Source organism: Peromyscus maniculatus, chromosome 19 (assembly GCF_049852395.1).
Source record: "Peromyscus maniculatus bairdii isolate BWxNUB_F1_BW_parent chromosome 19, HU_Pman_BW_mat_3.1, whole genome shotgun sequence".
NCBI lineage: Eukaryota > Metazoa > Chordata > Mammalia > Rodentia > Cricetidae > Peromyscus > Peromyscus maniculatus.
Genome location: NC_134870.1, coordinates 33,749,658 through 33,772,744, shown reverse-complemented (window position 1 = coordinate 33,772,744; position 23,087 = coordinate 33,749,658). Strand labels below are relative to the sequence as shown.

Here is a 23,087-nt window from a genome sequence, read left to right as displayed (position 1 = left end):
AGAGGATTGGCTTCCACTCTTCTTTTCCTTAATTTTTTTTAAGGTTTATTTATTATGTATACAATGTTCTGCCTGCATGTATGCCTGCACTCCAGAAGAGGATGCCGGATCTCATTATAGGTGGTTGAGAGCCACCTTGTGGTTGCTGGGAATGGAACTCAGGACCTCTGGAAGAACAGCCAGTGCTTTTAAACCTCTGAGCCATCCCTCCAGCCCTTGGTTTCTACTCTTAAGCTTAGAGTAAACAATTATACCTTGTTGTTGTTTCTTGGCTCTTTTCAGGGGCCCAGCTCTCAAATAAATCACACACAGAAGCTTATTCTTACTTACGAATGCCTGGCCTTAGCTTAGCTTATTTCTTGCCAGCTTTTCTTAACTTATCCTGTCTACCTTTTGCCTTTTCCCGTTCTCTTACTTCTGTAAATCTTACTCTTACTCTGTGGCTTGCTGTGTAGATGAGAGGCTGGCCGGCCCCTGGAGTCCTCCTCCTCCTCTGGCTACTAGATCCTTTCTCCCAGTTTTCTCCTTCTATAAATACTCTCTGCCTGCTAGCCCTGCCTGTCCTTTCTCCTGCTTTGCCATTGGCCATTCAGTTCTTTATTAGACCATCAGGTGTTTTGGACAGGCACAGTAACACAGCTTCACAGAGTTAAACAAATGTAACATAAGCAAAGGTAACACACCTTAAAATAATATTCCCCAACAATACCTGATTTATGATCTTGGAATTGGATTTAACTTGTGCCATATTATGTTAAAATGTTCGATGAAATGAATTAAATTTGTTATAGTGAAAATAAATTTAATTTTTTTTTTCCAAGACAAGGTTTCTCTGTGTAGTTTTGCCTGCCCTGGATCTCACTCTGTAGACCAGGCTGGCCTCGATATCACAGAGATCCGCCTGGCTCTGCCTCCTGAATGCTGCGATTAAAGGCATTTGCTGCTGCCACCACCGCCGCCTGGCTAATTTAAGAATTTTTGAAGGACTGGGGAGATAGCTTAATGGGTAAAGCACTTGCCAAGTGTCTTAGGGTTTCTATTGCTGTAAGGAACACCATGACCATGGCAACTCTTACAAAGGAAAACATTTAGTTGAGGCTGGCTTACAGTTTAGGGGTTTATTCATGGTGGGAAGCATGGTGGCATGTAGGCAGACATGGTGCTAGAGAGGTAGCTGAGAGTTCTACATCTGGATCTGCAGGCAGCAGAAGGAGACTGTATGCCACACTGGCCAGACTTGAGCTTGTAAGACCTTAAAACCCGCTTCCACAGTGACACACTTCTTCCAACATGGGCACACCTACTTCAACAAGGTCACACTTCCTAATAGTGCCACTCCCTGTGGGCCTAGGTGGGCCTTTTTTTTTTTTTGTTGTTGTTGTTGTTGCTGTTGTTTTTTGTTTTGTTTTTTTTTTTTTTTTTTTTTTTCGAGACAGAGCTTCTCTGTGTAGCTTTGTGCCTTTCCTGGAACTCACTCTGTAGCCCAGGCTGGCCTCGAACTCACAAAGATCTGCTGCCTCTGCCTCCCAAGTGCTGGGGTTAAAGGTGTGCGCCACCACCGCCTGGCGGTGGGCCATTTTTATTCATATCATCACACCAAGTAAGCCTGATGATCTGAATTCAGAGCCCCGAATCCACCTGAAAGCCAGACACAGCAGTGCATGCAAATGTGTAATCTTAGTGTCCCCCTACTAGGATATGGGAAGCAGAAGAGTTGCCGGAAGCTCAGGGTCAGCTAGCCTGGCATATGGAGCAGTGAACAAGAGACCCTCTCTTAAGCCGGAAGGCCGGGACTGACATCTGAGACTGTCCTCTGACTTCCACATGTATGCACATGCATGGGTACATGCAAATTTATTGAAAGAAGGGCTTAAGTAAAAGTATACATTAGCCAGCTGTGGCAGGACAATAGTCTCAGTTCTTCGGAGGCTGAGGCAGGAGGATTGAGGGTTTGAGGCTAATCTGAACTACACTGTGAGACTGTTTCAGGAAAAAGGAAAAACACAAAGCACACATTGATGCACAAGTGATTTCTATGTCATTTTTAATGTGTTTTGAATAATTTATATATTCATATCTGTTGGAATTAGGTACTTATTTCTAACAAGTAAAATGTACAGCGATGTATATCTGTACACATACAGTAATGCACGTCTTATTTTGATCATTTTTGCAAGTTCATTTGCTGATGCATGGTATGCACAACTTTAATCTTAGTACTTGGGATGTAGATGCAGGTGGATATCTATGAGTTTAAGGCTAGCCCGATCTATATAGTGAGTTCCAGGCAAACCAAATCTACATAGTGAGACCATGTCTCAAAAAAGCAATACAATCCCAGCACTCAGGAGGCAGAGGCCAGCAGATCTCTGAGTTTTTAGCCAGCCTGGTCTCCTGGTCTACATAGAGAGTTCTAGGCAAGCCAGATCTACATAGTGAGACCCTCTCTCAAAAACAAAACAAAATAAAAGCTTATTTTAGAAGTAATTCTCAATGAAAAATAGATCAGAAAACGAGAATTGATTTTTTTTCCCCCCAGGCTGGCCTGAACTCAGAGTTCCACCTGCCTTTGCCTCCTGAGTGCTGAGGTTAAAGGTGTTTGCCACTATCACTCTGCTGAAAGGATTTTTTTTTTTTTTAAGAGTTAAGTTCTCCAGCATCTACCCTTAGTTTGAACACAATTTATGACATTTTTATTAACCTCCTTTCTTCAGTATTGATCTTTAATTCTAAGAGTTACTTTTTTTTTTTTAATATTTATTTGTTATGGATAATAGCCAGAAGAGGGCATCAGATCTCATTATAGATGGTTATGAGCCACCATGTGGTTGCTGGGAATTGAACTCAGGATCTCTGGAAGAGCAGTCAGTGCTCTTAACCTCTGAGCCATTTCTCCAGCCCGAAAAGATTTTAAAAGTAATAGAATTAGGATTTTTGTTGTTGTTAAGACAAGGTCTCATGTAGCCTAGGCTGTCCTTGAACTTGCTGTGTAGCCAAGGATGACCTGCCTCCATCCCATAAGTCCTGGAAATATAGGCTGTGCTATCATGCCTGGTGTGTATGGTGTGGGGCTAGAATCGGGACTTTATGTGGGTGAGGTGAGCACTGTGATGCCTAAGCTGTACCCCAGCCCAGGAACCTGTGTTTTCCAGCCTGTTGTCTTGGCAGCTGTCAGACTTGCAGAAGAGGTGAAAGGGTGGTACTGGGAATGTTTAGTCTGTTCTACTTGAAGTCTGTTGCCTTTGCTTTAGCTCTGTCAGCTCACACCTAGGCACCCATGCCTTTCTGTAGTTATTCTGTGTACTTTTTGAAAGTGAGTTGCAGATGTTATGCTATCTACCTGGAGGTTTTAGTGCACATCTCTCTCTATATAGTGCATCTCCTTAATAGTGTGTATCTCCTTTGCAGCATGCCTCTCTCTCTTGTAGTCTTCATCTCTTTTGTAGCATGCATCTTTCTTTCCTCTGTAGCGTGCATCTCTGGAGAGCAGGGGCATTCTGTGTACCACTGTAGTCACATTATCTCCTCTTGATTAAGTGTTGATGCGATATTATTACCTGTATCTTCTCTGTAGTTCCTTGGTCATCTCAAGATGTCTTTCTTGGTTGCATTTTTACGTTTTCTTCTAGGGGTTGTGCTTCACATGTAGTTCCCTTTAGACCTTTTAGTTGTTTGTCATGTTAATTAATGTTTGGATTTAGATACTTTGAAAAGAATACTTTATTGATGAGGCATAAACTTCCCATTGTGTCACATCAGAAAGCATACGATGGCAGCCTGTCCCATTTTAGTAACATTAAGTTAATACATGTCAGAGTTCCTCATTCTAAGGGTGTCTTCTTTAGTAATTAAAAAGTAGCATGTGGGGACTATATTAAGAACCTCTGAATAGCTTATAATTCAGTAGCTCAGTGGTTTTAACATCTTTTGATAATCCTGGCTTATTTTAATTACTATATGTGTGGTTGCAAAATGATGACTGTTTTGTGTTGTGTATGTGGTGTTGGAAATTGAACTCAGGGTCTTAAACATGGTAGCCAAGTGCTGTGACTCTGGGTCACATCTTCAAACCAAATGGTGGGGCTTTCTCCCCTTTCAGTACTAGACTTGGAGGCAGGGCTTTGCTTTACTATGTAAATAGTCTCTCTAAACCTGAATTATATCCATATTTTTATTTAATTTTTACTTTGAGACAGTCTTGTTATATTGCCCAGGATGATCGTGAACTTGTAATCCCCCTGCCTCAACCCCCAGAACATCTGTGTGTGTCAGTAGTACCTTTTTAGTTGTGTCTTACTTATTAACTAAAACTCTTCAATGTTTTAACTCATGGTATAGCTGGGAAGAGCTGTGGTGGAAAGCTCAGTTCTGTAGCTTATAGTCTTGGATAAATCACTTCATGTCAGTGTCTGTTTTCTATTTTTTTTTTCCAAGACAGGGTTTCTCTGTGTAGCTTTGCGCCTTTCCTGTATCTCGCTCTGTAGACCATGCTGGCTTCGAACTCACAAAGATCCGCCTTCCTCTGCCTCCCGAGTGCTGGGTGGGATTAAAGGCCTGTGCCACCACCTCCTGGCTATTTTCTAATTTAGTATTTGTCTGCCTAACAGGAGTGCTGATTACTAACAGGGTAAGAATTTACCTTCCACTACAAAGATAATCTTCAAAATGAGAAACCTTTAGTATTATTACCCAAAGTGACATACTGTGTTTTATGAATCTTTTCATTTCTGCTGTTTAGTGTATCAGGATGCTACATTGAGTACTGTAGATATTTAATAAAATACAAACTATATTAGAGGATTTTGAGGTGTGTGATTTGCATCGTTTGGGTTTTCTATTGTGACACATATAGAATATGTATGTATAGAAGTTGCACACAATTTGAGAAAGTCCATTTTAGTTGGTCTTGGAAACAGCTTTATTTCCTTGAGTTCTGAACTTGGCTCTCTCTCCTGTTGTGCTGTAGGCGTGTGCTGACAAGCTGAAAAGAGAAATAGAGCTGTATGGCTGCCCTCCTGAGTTTCCAGAGGAAGAAGAGGAAGAGGAAGACAGCAGTGTTAAGCCTGGAGATATAATAATGAAGGATAAAGCCAAAGGAAAAAAGGTCTGGTGGCTATTTATGTTTCAGTTTCTTGGCTAAAGTTTTCCCCTCTCTGGTTTATATGTACATACCCAACACTGGCAGGTGCCTGGCACATGAAAGGTACTTGGTAATTTTAAGAAACTATCAAATCAAGGCTGCTTAGATGGGTCAGTGGTAAAGAGCTTTCTGGGTAAGCACGTCTCTCTAAATCCCAGCCCTCCAGATGGGAGGTAGAGACAGAAAAATCCCTAGGAGCTTGTTGGCTAGCTAATCTGGAGCCACAGTGTCGAACAACAGAGACTTTGCCTCAAACAAGCTGGAAACCAAGAAATGCTACTGGAGGTTGTCCTGACCTCCACATGTGCAGCATAGTTACTGATGAGCGTGCACACATAAACATACATCATATATACACCCACAAAGATGAAAAATACATCAGATCAGCTGGAGAGTGGATCAGCAGTTAACAGCACTGTTTACCCATGTCCTTTCCGAGTACTGACATCGTGGTTCATTACTGACTGTAACTCCAGTCCCAGGGTATCTGCTGTCCTCTTCTTGCCCCTTTGAGTACTTGCATGCATATGGTACACAGACATACATGCAGGCAAAATACTCATATACATAAAAATAAAAAAAAAACACATCAAATCAAAATATTGTCTGGCTTTCTTGTTATCTTTTCACTTTAATTTGATATATTCTAAATTTAAAGGAGTTATAAGATAGTACAGCGTTCCAGCATAACCTTTGCCCACCTCCCCTAATGTTACTCTTTTGTAACTGATACAGTTCTCCTACCTCAGCAGCTAACATTAGTTCAGTGCTGTGTACTAAATTATAGAGTTCATCTGAAGTTTTTTAAGAGACCTCACTTTTTAAAAGATTCTATGTTTAGTTATGTGTGTATGTGTGTGTCTTTGTGTGGGTTTGTTATGTGCAGGTACTTACAGAACCTAGAAGGATTCCCTGGAGCTGGAGTTACAGGCAGTTGTGAGCAGCCTGATGTGGTTGCTGGGAACCTAATATGTGTCCTCTGCAACAGCAGTGTGCTCTCCTAATTGCTGAGCTTTCTCTCTAACCTCCTTATTTGAATTAGAAATTGTATGTAGGAGGGGGGTAGGGGCAAGCTTACCAGTGGGTGCATGCTTATGGAGTTATGTGTGGGCAAGCTTACCAGTGGGCGCATGGTTATGGAGGTGTGTGGGCAAGCTTACCAGTGGGTGCATGCTTATGGAGGTGTGTGGGCAAGCTTACTAGTGGGCTCATGCTTATGGAGGTGTGTGGGCAAGCTTACCAGTGGGTGCATGCTTATGGAGGTGTGTGGGCAAGCTTACTAGTGGGCTCATGCTTATGGAGGTGTGTGGGCAAGCTTACTAGTGGGTGTATATTTATGGAGGTCAGAGGACAGCTCTGGAGTAGGTTCTTCCTGCCATCCTGTAGGATCTAGAATAGGACCCATAATAAGTCCTCTTGCTGACCTTGTATTTGAAGTTTAACTCTCTGTAGTTAGAAGTTTTCCTTGTCTCTCCCAGCACCAAGGTCCCACAGCCATTTATAAAATGCTTGTGCCCTGCCTGGTGCTGCGACTGCTCAGACCCAAGTAAACACACAGAGGCTTATATAAATTACAAATTGCATGGCCATGGCCTATGGCTCAAGCTTCTTGCTAGCTAACTCTTTTTTTTTTTTTTTTAAATTTTTTTTTTATTTTACAATACTATGCTAGCTAACTCTTATATCTTAAATTAACCCATTTCTATTAATCTTACCGTTCTGCTGGCATGTTGTTCCTTCGGTGGTGGCTGACATCTTTCTCCCTCTGCCTTTCTTCTTCCTGTCTCTCTCTTCAATTTCCCGCCTAGCTATAACCTGACTTGCCATAGGCCAAATGGCTTTCTTTATCAACCAAATCAGAGCAACACATATTCACAGTGTACAGAAAGATATCCCCCATCCTTCTCCTAATGGCTTTTCTCTGTTTTAAGATCCAGTTGGGGAGTGGGGGGTGCAGGGGCTGGAGAGGTGGCTCAGCAGTTAAGAGTACTTGTTGCTCTTGCAGAGGATCCAGGTATGGTTCCCAACACCCACACACGTGATAGTTCACAGCCATCCACAACTCAGAGATTGAGGGGACCTAATGGCTTCTTCTGACTTCTGAGGACACCAGGCCTACACATGATATGTATAAATACATGCAGGCAAAATATACATAAAGTATACAGTGTTCTGCCTGCACACCAGAAGAGGGCGCCAGATCTCATTACAGATGGTTGGGAGCTACCATGTGGTTGCTGGGAATTGAACTCAGGACCTCTGGAAGAACAGCCAGTGTTCTTAACCTCTGAGCCATGTCTCCAGCCTAAAATATACATAAAGAAAAAGTGAATAAATTTAAAAGAAAAAGACTCAATCTAGAATCCACACTATACTGTTGTCTTCTATGATTTTTGACATGGAGTATTATTCAGATACAGAATTTATTGACTGTCAAAAAAGTCATGTCTGTTTTTGTGTTGCAGCGATAATACCACAGATTGGGTGATTTATATTGACTGGAAATTTTTTGACCCACTGTTCTTGAGGCTGGGAAGGCTTATGTTGAGAGTTCAGTACCTGATGAGGCAATTCATGCTGGTTATCTGTCAAGGAAGGGCAAAGAAATAGTAGTAGAACAAGAGAGAGGGGGGGGGGGGGGAGGGAGAGGGAGAGAGGGAGGGGGAGAGGGAGAGGAAGTAACATGTTGAGGAGCGGCTGGGTTTGTCTTCTGTGGTGCAGCAGTGCTCCAGTCTTGAGGGCAGAACCTCATTAAGATTCTACCTCTTAACGCTGTTACATGGGGAACAAGATTCCTATGGTTACAGTGGGGCCAACATTTAAACCGTTCAATAGACTGTGCTTCAGTTTTCACTTTGACCTAAGAAGGGCATGTGTGCTATTGAAAGAAAGAGTTTGATGCTAAGACCGTCATGATGGTGCTCCTAAGTGGTCCTTCCTTTTGTTGTCCCTAGTGTCTGTTTCCTGGGGGACATCCTGACAAAACAGTATCCCTGCCTTCTGTGGCCTTGTAGCAGTGTTGCTGTGAGGCAGAGCACAGATCCCTTGTGAGAGAGCCTGTCTACATAGTGAGTTTCGGGCCAGTTAGGACTACATTGTGAGACCCTGTTTCCAAAAGAAACAGAATTACCAAGTGGGATTACTGAATTAAGTTACTGTGGTCCTGGGATGCTGAACAGTTTTTGGCTGTGCTTTAATGGAGTTTGTGTTTAATTGTTTTCAGAGTAAAGCTGCTGCCAAAACAGGATCTTCCAAGTACCAGTGGGACATTATGAAATCCCTTGGGCTTTCTGATGAAGACATAGTGAAGTTCTCTGAAGCGGAACATTGGCTTGATTATTTCCCACCACTGGCTGTTCAGGATCTGAAGAAAATAGGTTTGAAGGTATGCCGTCGCCGTCAGTGTTAACAAGTGAAAGGCATTAACTTTTATATCACTTAAAAATATAGGGAACAACTTTTAAATTTACAGCAGTTATTCTGGCTGAATGTCACCAAAATTTTGGATGTTATTTGTTGGCAACTAGTGGGACTCAATGTGAGGAAGAAAACTTCAATATTTGTCTTATCAGAATACATTTATTAACAGTTGGTAAGAAAGGGGTTTTATTTAAAGAATATGAAGACACCAAAGTGTCTTTAACTCGAGTATGTTGACTGTATTACTTAAGTATTTCTTTTAAATTTATTATAAATCTTATATGTTAGCTAATATGTAAGTGTGTTTTTTTTGTTTTTTGTTTTTTTGGTTTTTGAAACAGTTTTCCTAGGTAGGCTTGGCTGTCCTGGAACTCCCTCTGTGGACTAGTTTGGACTCAGATTCAGAGATCCACTTGCCTCTGCCTCCTGAGTGCTGGGATTAAAGGCGTGTACTACTACTGCTCAGCAAGTGTGTATATTTTAAAACCTATTAATTAAACAAATTATTTTAATGATTTATATGTGTTTAATGTGTGGAACTAGAGATTTTTTTCTTTAATAGTTGATCTAATTTTAAGTTGGAATAAATAGTAGAAAGGTAAATAGTTGACTCATTGGAATCCTTATCTATAAAAATTACCTTTTTCTTTTCTTTCTATAGGTAGACTGGCGGCGTTCATTCATCACCACGGATGTGAATCCTTACTATGATTCTTTTGTCAGGTGGCAGTTTTTAACATTAAGAGAAAGAAACAAAATAAAATTTGGGAAGCGGTGAGTTTGTTTTGTTTCAGTATAATAAACTAAAAATCATAATTCTTGCATTGGAGTTCAGTACCTGTACCCTGTATTTTCTTATTCTCTCTTATCTGTCCATCCACCCATTCATCTATCTGTCTGTCTTTTTTTTTTTTCATCACTCTCATCTCGTTCTGTTGCAGCTCTTGTTTTCCTTTAATCTTGCCTGTTTCTACTTTCATTTTTGTGTTGAACTCTGGGCTTGCACCTGCTTGACAAATGTGTTGTCACGGAGCTGCATTCCCAGTTCCTCGCTGCTGCGCAGTGTCTTGACTTCTCTGAGCTATTTTGTGTTTTTGACAACTAGAACCAGAGAGAATGGGATGATTCTGTTCAATATTCCTAGCAAACCACTAACAAAATTATTTGTGTTTTAGCTTATACTTCTATAAGTTGCTAAGTTTCTTCCTTGATTATGTAGATCAAGTAAAAACAACTTACACTTTATATATGAATTTATCTTTTTTTTTTTCTTTTTTTGAGACAGGGTTTCTTGTGTACCCTGGCTATCCTGGAATTTGCTCTGTAGACCAGGCTGGCCTTGAACTCACAGAGCTCTCCCTGCCTCTGCCTCCTGAACTCTGGGATTAAGGCATGCTCCACCACTGCCTGGCTATGTGAATTTATCTTATACTCTTACGTTTCATTACTGCAAAGCTAAGGCTAATCCATAGTTTTCAGTAGTACTTTCTCTCATGAAGGTGGAGATATTAATAACTACATTTTCAGAACTACTCATCAAAGCATGAGTGATTTAGGCACTGGCTTAGTTGAGGATGTTAGTCACAACTCACACTTGTAATATATTAGTGATACTCGCTGATACATTATGATGTAACTTGAATAATATAACAATATTTGCTGCTTATTGCCCTTTTTTCTTCCTCTAGGTACACCATCTATTCTCCAAAAGATGGACAACCTTGCATGGATCATGACAGACAAACTGGAGAGGTGAGTATTTGGGACACCGAGTAGTCACTGTAATACTCTTTATTATGACCAATGGCACTCTCTTCATTGGAAGGAAGAATTATTCCTATGTGCAAGAATCCATGTTAGAAATTTGAAGTAGATTCTTGCATAGATTAGCAGAGTGAATCCATGTTTTTCCCCTTGTTTATTTGTCTAGGGTGTTGGACCTCAGGAATATACCCTAGTTAAACTGAAGGTGCTTGAACCGTACCCATCAAAATTAAGGTAGGTTTTCTAAAAATTACTGTTTCGTTATCCTTTTTTCCTTTTTCTCTTTCCTTTTTTCCCCCTCTTTTCTTGGAGACAGGGTTTTGCTTTGCAGCCTAGTGTTCTTGCACTTGCCTTCTGCGTACTGAGATTGAAGTTGCCACTATGCCTGGCTTGATTTATCATTTCTGAACAATCAGGTAATTATGAGGGAAGCTACATTTTTAATATAAATATGTGCTTTTTCTTCTTAGTGGCCTGAAAGGGAAAAATCTCTTCCTAGTAGCTGCTACCCTTAGACCTGAGACTATGTTTGGACAGACAAACTGTTGGGTTCGGCCTGATATGAAGTACATTGGGTTTGAGACAGCGAATGGTGATATATTCATCTGCACCCAGAGAGCGGCCAGGAATATGTCATACCAAGGCTTCACCAAGCACAATGGAGTGGTGCCTGTTGTGAAGGAATTAATGGGGGAGGTAAGTTGGGGAGCACACTCTGGATTTTCATTGTAAAATTAGAGGAAAGTATTAGCAGTAGAGCTTGGAAAAGCATCAAAAAACTTTGCAATTAGAGTGCACATGGGATAATATATGCAGGGCATCTGTATTTTGCAAGGCACAGAACTGTCAGGGTTCTCCAGAAGGCTCTGCCATGCCGAATCTGCACCCCTTCAAAGGGGCCTCTGCCCTGACATATCCATGATAATTGCTGTTTTTGTTTTTTTTTTCCCCCCAATTTATTTATTACGAATAGAGTGTTAAGCCTGCCTGCCAGAAGAGGGCACCAGATCTCATTGTAGATGGTTGTGAGCCACCATGTGGTTGCTGGGAATTGAACTCAGGACCTCTGGAAGAGCAGCTAGTTCTTTTAACTGCCGAGCCATTTCTCCAGCCCAATAATTGCTATTCTTGAACTTGACCTAATGGAATCATTCTGTATGTCGTCCTGTGTGTCTAGCCAATCCCAAGCAGTCAGGTTGCCTGTTTTTATTTACTGTGTGGTAGTCACTGCATTATCCCTACAATAGAGTTTTAAGTTTTGTTTCAACTCAGCAAGTACTTGGTTGAAAAAAATACACAGTTCTTCTTTGGGTTAATAGGTCTATGAGAATAGCGTTTTTGAAAACATTGCCTTTGTTCCTGAGATTGGAATAAGAGCTGCTTTTCTACCATTTAATAAATATTATCTTTGGTTTCTTGATAAATAAGCTGTAAAAGAAAAATATGACAGACTACTGTCTCCCTTTCAGTTGAATTTTTATTTATTATTTATGTTGTAATTTTTTTTTTTTTTGAGATTGGGTCTTATGTAGCCCAGGCTAGCCTTAAGGTTGTTACATAGCCAAGGATGACCTTAAACTTCTGATCTTCCTGCTTCTGCCTTCTGAGGGTTGGGTTACATGCGTGTCATGACACATATGTTGCTGGGGATTGAACCCCGGGCTTTGTACATGCTGGGCAAGCACTGTACCAAGTGAGTTACAGCTCTAGCCATTTTGTTCTTCTAAGACGTCTTACTCTGTAGCCTATCCTGGCCTTGAACTTGTGGCAGTTCTGCTTTTCAGCCTTCTAAGTCTGGAATTATAGCCACTATGCTCACCTAATGTCTTGTGAACTTTTACAGGATTCAAAAGTCAAAAGACACAGAAAGATAAAAATGATAGCTCTTCAGGGCAGGGGTGTAATTAGTAGAGAGCTTGCTGGTGTTGTGAGGCCCTGATGTTGGTCCCCAGTACCACAGGGGAAGCAGATATCCATGTTCATACATTTTCCTTTCCAGGTGTAGTTAAATATGTCTATGTCCTGTGTGTTCTTCCAGAAATATTTTCACAGTTTAACAACACATACGTTATAGGCAAATGCATATGGATATTGTACTATATCTTGCTTTCTGTTTTACCTTACTGTGTCTTGCCAGTCACTACCAAAATAGCTTCCTTGTTATTGGTTATAACTACACAAATTTTCACTGTTTGGCTCTATAATAATTAATAGAAATCTGAATGATCTGAATGGTTTGTCTTTTATTCTAGAAGCAGGTTTTTTTTTTTTTTTTGAGACAGGGTTTCTCTGTGTAGCTTTGGTACCTGTCCTGGATCTCACTCTGTAGACCAGGCTGATCTTGAACTCACAGAGATCCACCTGGCTCTGCCTCTCGAGTGCTGTGATTAAAGGTGGGTGCCATCACCACCCAGCTACTTTTTTCCTTTTTTTTTTTTTTTTTTTTTTTTTTTTTTGGTTTTTCGAGACAGGGTTTCTCTGTGTAGCTTTGCGCCTTTCCTGGAACTCACTTGGTAGCCCAGGCTGGCCTCGAACTCACAGAGATCCGCCTGGCTCTGCCTCCCGAGTGCTGGGATTAAAGGCATGCGCCACCACCGCCCGGCTACTTTTTATGTATTTTATTTTGTGTACTTGGTGGAGAAATTGTGCACATTTATGGTGAGCAGCATGATGTTTTGAAATATGTATTCATGGTAGAATGGCTAAGTAAAGCTAATTAAGAAGCAGTACCTCAGATTTCCCACATCTGATGTGAGAACATTTCAAATCATTGTGATTTTCGACTGTGTAACACCATGTCATTAACTGCAGCAACTGCCTTGTGCAGATACAGCTCTCAGGAGTTTATTCCTGTATAGTTTTCAATAGTAACCTCTTGACCTTAAAATTTAATATTTATTTTAACGTTTTGTCACTGCAGCTACCTGTATTTCTTCACCTTTTTGCTCCTCTTTTACAGGAAATCCTTGGGGCTTCACTTTCTGCACCCCTGACATGCTATAAGGTGGTCTACGTTCTCCCTATGCTCACCATTAAGGAGGACAAAGGTACAGACTTTGCTATTAGAATGCTTTGCTAACCACATTCTGGTTGTATTAGTTAGTTATTTTATTCTTTCTTCTATAAGGCACTGGTGTGGTCACGAGCGTTCCTTCTGATTCCCCGGATGATCTTGCAGCGCTCAGAGACTTGAAGAAAAAGCAAGCAAGTATCTGTTTCAAGTCCCTGTTTTATTCTTTCTTACTTTTTTTTTTTTTGCAAGACAAGTTTCTTGGAACTCCCTTTGTAGACCAGGTTGGCCTTGAACTCACAGAGATCCACCTGCCTCTGCTGGGATTTAAAGGCATATGCTACCACTACTAGCCCATATCCTTGTTTTAAATTCAGCATAATGTTAGTGGACACTACTGAGCAGCTGTGAGACAAGGCTGAGGGCATACATGTTTGTGTCTGAACTATTTATTCTCTCTGACCTGGTTTTCAGTATTTGTATGTTTCTGTGGTTGGAATTTTAAATACAATTCTGTGACACATTTGAAAAGGTTGTGTGTGTGTTAACTCTGTGCACCGCCACACAGGTCGGAGCAGCACATTTGGTGTCCTGCTTTACCACTCTCCTCCTCACTCTTGTGACAGTCTCTCATGGGACTTAGAGCTAGCTTGGTAGCCACAAGTCCCAGGGATCCCCCTGTCTCCATTTGGTGTAGTGCTGGGGTTTTAGTATGCCTGGCTTCTCACATAGGTGCTGGGGATTTGAACTCCGGTCCTCAGGCTGTGTAAGTCCTCTCACCCACTGATTCATTCTCCCAGCCCCAGAAAAACTTTATATTCATATTTCATTACAGGCGGGAATGTTACCCTTACCTGGGGTGACATCTAGATGTCTGTGTGTACTGTTGCATTTGACTGCAGTTCCTACAGGCATTTCCAACCTGTGGCCTGTGTGATTCCATGTGTCACAGGATAGCTTTGGATGAGGCTCAATGAAAAATCATAAACTTATTGAAAACACAAGGTTTTGTTTGTAAGTTGGTTGCATAGCTCTTAATCGGGAACTGTATAGTTGACAAGTTTTGTCACAACGGCAAAATATTGAATATATCTGAAGGCCACTCACATTAAAGTAAACTGTTGAGTTTTAAAAGATCACAGATCCCTTATTGAAATATTTGATAATGTTAAAAATGTTCTGTATGGAGAGAACAAATAATGGAATAAAAGTTTGAAGCCAGGGGAGAGGGAGGCTGAGGCAGGAAGTGTAAGGCCAGCATAGGCTACTGTAGTAAAGCCTTGCCTCAGGAAAGAAAAAATGAGTTTGCTTTCTCACTGATTGTATCAGTAATACAATTGAGCATTAATGTTAGCTTATGAATTTTCCGTAGGCATTCCGAGCAAAGTATGGAATTAGAGATGACATGGTCCTGCCGTTTGAGCCGGTGAGTATGTGAATGTTCACAGGCTTCACACATCTTTATCAGAGGCGAAAAGACACTTACATGTTTTTCTTATAACAAAAATAAATAATTGGTAGAGTTTAAAAATAAGAGAGGGAATAATTTTCTTACTTTAATTTGATAATTTACTGTTGTAAATAAAAGCAAAAGAAAAATTAACAATACGCATTTTCTTTCCACCTGGCACCTGCAGTCTGGGAACAGCCTTTAATCCTCCTTGGTTTTGTACTAATTTGTCAACATCGTACCGTACTTAACTCAGGAATATTTATTTTGTAGCCTTGCAGTGCTGCTTAATGTTCCTTGTTTTCATGTAGTACCTGCAGAAGAAAAGTCAGAACAGTACTAGCAAATGACTCTCATGAAGAGTGTAGGAGAGTGAGTGTGGGCATGCTCAGTGCCCTAGGTGTGATCCTTAGCACTGGGGGAAAAGACTCCCAAAAGTTTGACATAAACTTGAAACGATCCACAACAATAGTTGACATTGCTTTGCTTCTTGCAGCCTTAGTTATTCAGTGACCTGTGTGTCGGGGTGAGAGCTGGGGTGGCATGTGGTGTTCCCGTGGTAAGGGAGTGCACACATTCCCATCTTCAGGTCGGTGGTCTTTGAGCACCGAGTGTATGTCCCTGCCCGGTGGTGGTAAGAGCCAAGGTGGCTTTACCGGGCAAAGGGACCATGTCCACACGGCTGATTTGTGTCTGCCTTTCAGCGTGAATCCACTTCTGGTGTTACTGTTCTCTGCAGGTGCCGGTCCTTGAAATCCCAGGGATTGGAACTCTGCCTGCTGTGACCCTTTGTGATGAGCTGAAAATTCAGAGCCAGAATGACCGTGAAAAACTTGCAGAAGCAAAGGAGAAATTGTATTTAAGAGGATTTTATGATGGCGTAAGTCATAATTTTTATTGTTTTTATTTGTAGCTATATGCTCTGGTGTTCCTGTTAATAATTTTAACTTAAAAAAATAAGAAAAAGAAAAATTCAATGTAGTTTTTGATTTGAAAACGAGATATACGTTTTATTCTAAATTTCCAATTTTTATCATGTCATTTCTAGAAACATTTCTAGAATTATATATATATTTTTTTGGTGTGCTCTAGGAATCTCTAAGAATTTCTTGAGATATTTAAAAATCAGTTCCTGTTATTAAATACAACTTTAAAGGTTGGCTGCATCAAGAATTCCTTTTCCAGGGCTGGGGAGATGGCTTGGCAGTTAAGCTCACTTACTGTTTTTACAGAGGACAGGGGTTTGATTCCCAGCACTCACGTGGTAGCCCACAACTGACTGTAACCCCAGTGTAACCCCAGGGGATCCAAAAGGCATGCAGGTAATGCACATAAAATAAATAAATACATCTTTAAAATTTTAGAAAAAGAATGCTTTTTTTTGTTTTGTTCTGTTATTTGTTTTTTGTTTTGTTTTTTTGAGACAGGGTTTCTCTGTGTAGCTTTTGCACCTTTCCTGGAACTCACTTTGTAGACCAGGCTGGCCTCGAACTCACAGAGATGATGGATACGGATGCCCTGGCTCTGCCTCCCAAGTGCTGGGATTAAAGGCATGTGCCACCACTGCCCGGCAAGAATGCTTTCTCTTTTTGCTTTTCATAATAGAGTTCATTTTTTGCTTAAGGTGTTTTATTTTTTTATTTATTATGTATACAGTGTCTTGCTTGCATGTATGCCTGCAGGGCATAAGAGGGCACCAGATCTCATTACAGATGGTTATGAGCCACCATGTGGTTGCTGGGAATTGAACTCTGGACCTCTGGAAGAACAGCCAGTGCTCTTAACTGCTGAGTCATCTCTCCAGCCTGCTTAAGCCATTTTATTCAGTCTATTAATTTACTTGTTGATGCCTACTAAATGCCAAGTGAGGACAACAAAGCTGTTCTGAGCTTCTTCTCTCAGTTCTGCCTGTGCTAATGTGCCTTAGATTTTCATGGGAAGGCTGACCTAGAGAAAACCCAGTCACTTAAGGTTGAAGTGAATGTTTTTTTTTCCCCTGAGACAGGGTTTCTCTGTGTAGCTTTGAGCCTTTCCTGGATCTTGCTCTGTAGATCAGGCTGGCCTCGAACTCACAGAAATCCGCCTGCCTCTGCCTCCTGAGAGCTGGGATTAAAGGCGTGCGCCACCACCGCCCAGCGAAGTGAATGGTTTTAAGGACACCATTGAGAGTGTTCTTTTAATTTTGTATTTCCCCTTTCCTAGATAAACAAAAACTAGTTTAATCTCTTTTTTTTTTAAGTGAATTGTGTATTGTCTTAGTCACTGTTCTATTGCTGTGAAGAAACACTATGACCAAGGCAACTCTTTTTTGTTTTTAATTAAGAAATTTTTTTAGGCCGGGCGTTGGTGGCGCACGCCTTTAATCCCAGCACTCGGGAGGCAGAGGCAGGCGGATCTTTGTGAGTTCGAGGCCAGCCTGGGCTACCAAGTGAGTTCCAGGAAAGGCGCAAAGCTACACAGAGAAACCCTGTCTCGAAAAACCAAAAAAAAAAAAAAAAAAAAAAAAAAAAAAAAAAAGAAATTTTTTTAATTCATTTTATATATCAATCACAGATCCCCCTCTTCCCTCCTCTCGCCCCTCCAGTCCTCCCCCCACTGAACCCACCCTCCATTCCCTCTTACAACAAGGTAAGGCCTCCCATGGGGAGTCAGCAGAGCCTCATACACTTAGTAGAGGCAGGTCCAAGCCCCTCTTAGACCTGCCTTAAGGCTGTGCAAGGTGTCCTACCATAGGTAGTGGGCTCCAAAATGCCAGTTCATGCACCAGGGATGGACCTTGATCCTAATGCCAAGACAACTCTTATAAAAGAAAGAATTTAAATGAGGCTTGCTTACAGTTTCAGAGGTTTAGTCCATTATCATCATGGTGGGGAGCATGGTGGCATGCAGGGAGACATGGTGTTGGAGAAGTAGCTGAGACCTACATCCTGATTTGCTGGCTGAGAAACATTGGGCTTGGCTTGGGCTATTGAAACCTCAAAGCCCACCAGTGACACATTTCCTCCAACAAGGCCACACCTCCTAGTCCTTTTCAAGTTGTGCTGAAGCATTCAAATATATGAGCCTGTGGGGGTCATTCTTTGTCAAACCATGACAGTATTTTGAATGATAATAAGAGCCAATACTTCAATATATTAACTTAAAAGGAAAGATAATTTTATTTCTATATTGATTTACTATATGTATGTGTGTTATGCCTGTATGTATACATGTATGTGTACCACATATGCTCCTGGTGCCCATGGAGACCAGATCTCTGGAAACTGGAGTTACAGATGCCCGTGAGCCACCATGTGGGTTCTGGGAACTGAACCCAGATCCTCTGTAAGAGCAACAAGTGCTCTTACCTGCTGAGCCATCTGTCCAGATCCATTACTAACTAACTTAATTCATAAAATCATGCTGCAAAGTGGGCAGTATCATCTCCACTAACAGGGAAGGAAATTGAAGCACAAAGAGGCTACGTGTTTTACTCAAGCCCAGCCAGGTAGCTTGTGGCAGAATGGGGACTCAGAGTTGACAGCTTTGCTCCATGATCTGGTCCTGCACAGTGATGATCATGACTCTAACTTCATACTTATAGAGAATGAAGCATCAATATGTTAGAAACTTGAAGAGCAAAAGCGGTGTGTGTTTTTCCACCTAAAATGGGAACTACTCGTTAGTGGCACAGAGTCAGACATACAAAAAAACTTGACCTTTTTACCCAAGGCAGCTTTATAAGGCCTGTGGCCTAATCTGTGGGAACAAAGGGTGAGTTAATTCTTTGCCCACTAAGTAAGAAGTTGGAGGACATTAGGCCTATAGCAGAACTCTAATGGGCAGGGTTGGAAAGAGATGCCTGAGTGGAATATACTTGGTTACCTCTAAAACCACCAGGAATGATTATAGTATAGAACAGTGGTTCTCAGCCTTCCCAATGCTGCGACCCTTTAATATAGTCCGTGTTATGGTGAACCCCAACCATAAAATTATTTAGTTGCTACTTCATAACTGTAATTTTGCTACTGTTATAGATTGTAATGTAAATATTTGATATGTGACCCTTATGGGGTCACAACCCACAGGTTGAGAACCACTGGTATAAATGATTCATCTCCATGTGGAAGCTTGAGCATGGAAGTGAGTGTATCTTTCTAGACATTAGCTACAGCTACGGAAAGACAACTGTACTAGACCCAGTTACACTTACAGAAATAAGTATATGAATATCAGTTGTGTCAGCTGTATTAAAATAAAGTTATAAATGGGATAACTGTTACTCTAAACATTTTTTTTGGTTTGGTCTGTTAAGTAAATTTAGCTAGGGAAACTTGAAGCAAATTTTAATTGTTCTATATGTTTCCTCTCTCATCCTTGTAGGTAATGTTGGTGGATGGATTTAAAGGACAGAAGATCCAAAACGTAAAGAAGACTATTCAGAAAAACATGATTGACTCTGTATGTGGTAGCCTGTCCTCTGGGGGCTGTTTGGGAAGAGCACTTAACTAATTAATAGACCTACAAGTATTTTTAGCAGTGCGTTTTATAGTGGAACCTAACACTGTATAAAGAAGATAGCATAGCTTTAAGGCAGGAACTAGGCCTGTTTGCAGTTCATTTAACTCACATGTCCTGTAATAGGGATGAGGTTGTGCCCTAAGGCTGACATGTGCCACATGTGGGTGTGTGCCTGTCATCTCAGCATTTAGGAGGCAGAAGCAGGGAGATCTCAACTTCATGGCTAGCCTGGGCTATGCAGACCGTGTCTTCAACACACCCTCTCCCCCACAACAAGAAGTCAAACCTAAACAAAACCAAAGCTGATGTGCTGAGCACAACCAGAGGACTCTGGCGACGTCTCTGACCATGGCCTTGTACAGTGGTTGCATCCTTTCTCTGTGCTGCTTTGCTTTTTACCTCTGTATTTTTTTTCTTCACTTCCTTTTTCCTTCTTTGATAGAACTTTGCTTAGCTACTTCTTAAAGTTTTGATTTTGACAATCATTCTGACCCACGATATAGACAGTGGTCTTTATGTTTACTGAATTCAAAAGCAAAGCTGAGTGTGTTGATTCATGTCTGTAACCAGGAGGCAGAGGCTCGAGAAACATGAGTGTGCCATTAGCCAAGATGCTGGTTCCAAAAAGAAACAGGCTGGGAAAGACTTGCATGATGGTGCATACCATTGTACAGCAATGGGGAGGTGGAACCAGGCACACTCCTGGGGGTCACTCACTAGCCTGCTTAGTGAATTCCAGGCCAGTGAGAGACCCTGTCTCAAAAGGAAAAACAAAAGATAGATGGCACCTAAAGAATGATATCTGACTTCTACATGCACACAAACATACACATATGTGCACACACGCATGCAATAGCAACAGAAAGCAGCCATTTACTCTGTCCTTTCACATTCTTTTTAATTTCTCTTTGGAGAGGACAGCTTTCAACTGTGTTGCTTATTTTAATACTGATCTCCATCTGTCATACCTCTATGTTTCTGTCTCTACTTATCTTTGTAGAGTCAGTCCATCTCTCCATCTTTTTATTGTCAGTTGGAATTGGAATTTTAGATGGAGTTAAATGTTTATTTCTGATCCACTGTTTACAAACCAAAAGCATAGCTTTTTAATTTAGATTGAAGAACTGCATTGGAAGTAGAGAGCAGTGAGTCATTTTTTGAATGATAATATTGGATTTTAATTTTAAAAATTATCCTAGCTTGCCAGATGGTAGTGGCGCATGCCTTTAATCTCAGCACTTGGGAGGCAGAGGCAGGTGGACCTCTCTGAGTTTTGAGACCAGCCTGGGCTACAGAACTAGTTCCAGAACAACCAGTGCTACACAAACCCTGTTTCAAAAAATTAAAAGAAAAAAAAATTCCTAACTTAAAGAGTTTGGCTCTACAATATACTAAGAGGTATTTATATCTAGTTAAAGAATAAAATGAGATTTGAGCCTACATGGTGTTGCATACCTAACTCAGTACTTGGTAGGTAGAGGCAGGAGAATCAGAAGTTCAAGATCATCCTCTGCAACATAGCAGGTTTGAGGTTAGCCTGGGCTAAAAGAAAACTTGCCTCAAAAAATCAAAAGTAAGTAAATTGTGTTCAGTTTTCTATTTGAAACTGAATTTTTTATGACTCTAAATCTTATGATAAGATTTTTCATGTTTATATATTTTTCTCTTAAAAACAGTGGTATTATGTATTTAGTTTTTAAATTTTTCTTTATTTTTTTTCCCACGTGGAAAGTTTTTTTATTAAAGGGGAGGGAAGAGAGAGGAGGGAGAGAGAGAGAAAGAGGGAAAGAGAGAAAGCAAAGGTGCGTGCAGCCTCGTGGAAAGAGAGAGAGGAAGAGAGAAAGGAAGGAGCTTTTCTTTGTATTTTTATAACAAAGATAAGAAGCGTCATAAGAAGCCCCACCTGTCAAATCCTAAGATTAGAAAGTGCTGAAATGATGAGCAGCCTGTAAGGTGGTCCACTTGATGAAGTGTTTCAGAAGCAGGTATTGCACAGAAAAGCAGACCTTGTCAAGCCTGGGGAGGGGAAGGCTTCTGTCCCTGAAGAATAAGGGCTGAACTGGATGTGACATCTGCCATGTCTTTATTTACCTTCATTTAGGGGGATGCACTTATCTACATGGAACCAGAAAAACAAGTGATGTCGAGGTCTTCAGATGAATGTGTCGTGGCCCTGTGTGACCAGTGGTTAGTCCCTCTTATGACAAGAAGATTCCGTCAGTCACTGTGGTCATTTCTGACAGTAAGAAAAGTTTCATTTGTTCCCTCCCAGGTACTTGGACTATGGAGACGAGAGCTGGAAGAAAGAGACATTTCAGTGTTTGAAGAACATGGAAACGTAAGATGGGAGAAAGTGAGAGGGGCGTGGGAGTGAGAAATGTGGAGGCTGATCAAAGAAAAAACACGCTTTGGCCTTTGTTCTTAGGTACTGCGAGGAGAGCAGGAAGAATTTTGAGGCTTCTTTAGACTGGCTGCAAGAACATGCTTGCTCAAGAACGTACGGCTTAGGTGAGCAGACTTCCCGCACTTGGGATCGGATGGTTTTGTTAGATAGAGAATGCACTTTTCACCTTCCCTCCCCCTTTCTTCTGGTGTTTGCTACCTTGGAAGTGACAGGTTTTGGTTAGAGGACGAGAAAAACTAGGATGTGGCTCTCTGTAATCTACCTAATGCTAGGTATGTCCTGTCCAACCCGCATGCCTTTGATAGTATGATCTGCTAGTTAGATGTACTTACCCTGTGTATGTGAGTATGGTGTGTGTATATGGCCTAGGCACATTTGTGAGCAGAATGTGTATGCCTGGGTGGAGGCCAGTGGAGTAGGTCTGGTGTCCCATTCTGTCACTTTCTGGAGCTAGGCTCGCAGGCAGCAAGCCCCAGTGGTTTCCCCCATAGTGCCAGAGCCAAGGGATTCAGGATTTTACGTGGTGTTGGGATCCAAATTCTGGTTTTTATGTGTGGGCAGGTAAGTTCTTACTTATAGAACCCTCTCTCTAGCCCCATGGCATTTTTATTAAAGGACTCCAGAGGTTCACCCATTTTTTATTTTTTATCTGTTTTATCTTTACAAATTATTAAAGTAGAATTTTTGCTTCTTAGGGTTGGGGATGTAGTACAATGGTAGAGTGCTGACCTACTATGTGCAGGCCCCTGGCACAATTCCTACCACCACAAACAAAACAATAGCAATAACCCACACTCCGAACAGCAGCAGAACTTCCTAGATAGTAGCGTTGAAGATGGGCCTCCTTCCGGCAGGCGTCTCTTAGCTTCATTCATCATTGTTTTTTCCTTTCTGTGTTGCAGGCACTCGTCTGCCTTGGGATGAGCAGTGGTTGATTGAGTCACTGTCAGATTCCACTATTTACATGGCATTTTACACAGTAGCACACCTGTTGCAGGGGAATGACCTGCGAGGGCAGGCAGAGTCTCCACTGGGCATCAGGTTGGTACATAGTTAAGGAAAAGAACTATGCACATGGTCAGTTGCACATACGGTGACATTTTGATTTACATATTTAGAAGTTGATTCTTTCATATTTATTTTTCTCAGTTTGGCTAGCAAGAGGCATTTGCTTTTAATCCCAGCACTCAGGAGGCAGAGGTAGGCCATTCTCTGTGAGTTGAAGGCCAGCTTGGTGTGCATAGTGGACAGCCAGGGCTACATAGTGCGATCCTGTCTTTCTTGGGGGGAGTTAGCAGTATTTTGTGATGTTTCGCTTTTGTACTGTGCAACTGATAAAGGTGGTTAAGTAGCCCGTCCTGTGCATTCATGCCTTCTCGATTCACAGGGGAGTGGTTTG

The 23,087-nt window shown here is 41.3% G+C and overlaps 1 protein-coding gene across 1 annotated transcript in view; it reads left to right on the top strand.

The window, feature by feature from the left end:
- Positions 1-23,087, top strand: part of Lars1 (leucyl-tRNA synthetase 1) — a 59,163-nt gene that overhangs the window by 7,825 nt on the left and 28,251 nt on the right. Inside the window, exons 5-19 of the mRNA XM_076555117.1 lie at positions 4,967-5,104; positions 8,364-8,525; positions 9,222-9,334; positions 10,249-10,312; positions 10,491-10,558; positions 10,795-11,020; positions 13,284-13,371; positions 13,452-13,528; positions 14,707-14,760; positions 15,524-15,664; positions 19,147-19,224; positions 21,386-21,471; positions 21,557-21,622; positions 21,710-21,792; positions 22,591-22,729. Of these exons, the coding sequence (XP_076411232.1) occupies positions 4,967-5,104; positions 8,364-8,525; positions 9,222-9,334; positions 10,249-10,312; positions 10,491-10,558; positions 10,795-11,020; positions 13,284-13,371; positions 13,452-13,528; positions 14,707-14,760; positions 15,524-15,664; positions 19,147-19,224; positions 21,386-21,471; positions 21,557-21,622; positions 21,710-21,792; positions 22,591-22,729 (1,583 nt within the window). The remainder of the gene's footprint in view (positions 1-4,966; positions 5,105-8,363; positions 8,526-9,221; positions 9,335-10,248; positions 10,313-10,490; positions 10,559-10,794; positions 11,021-13,283; positions 13,372-13,451; positions 13,529-14,706; positions 14,761-15,523; positions 15,665-19,146; positions 19,225-21,385; positions 21,472-21,556; positions 21,623-21,709; positions 21,793-22,590; positions 22,730-23,087) is intronic.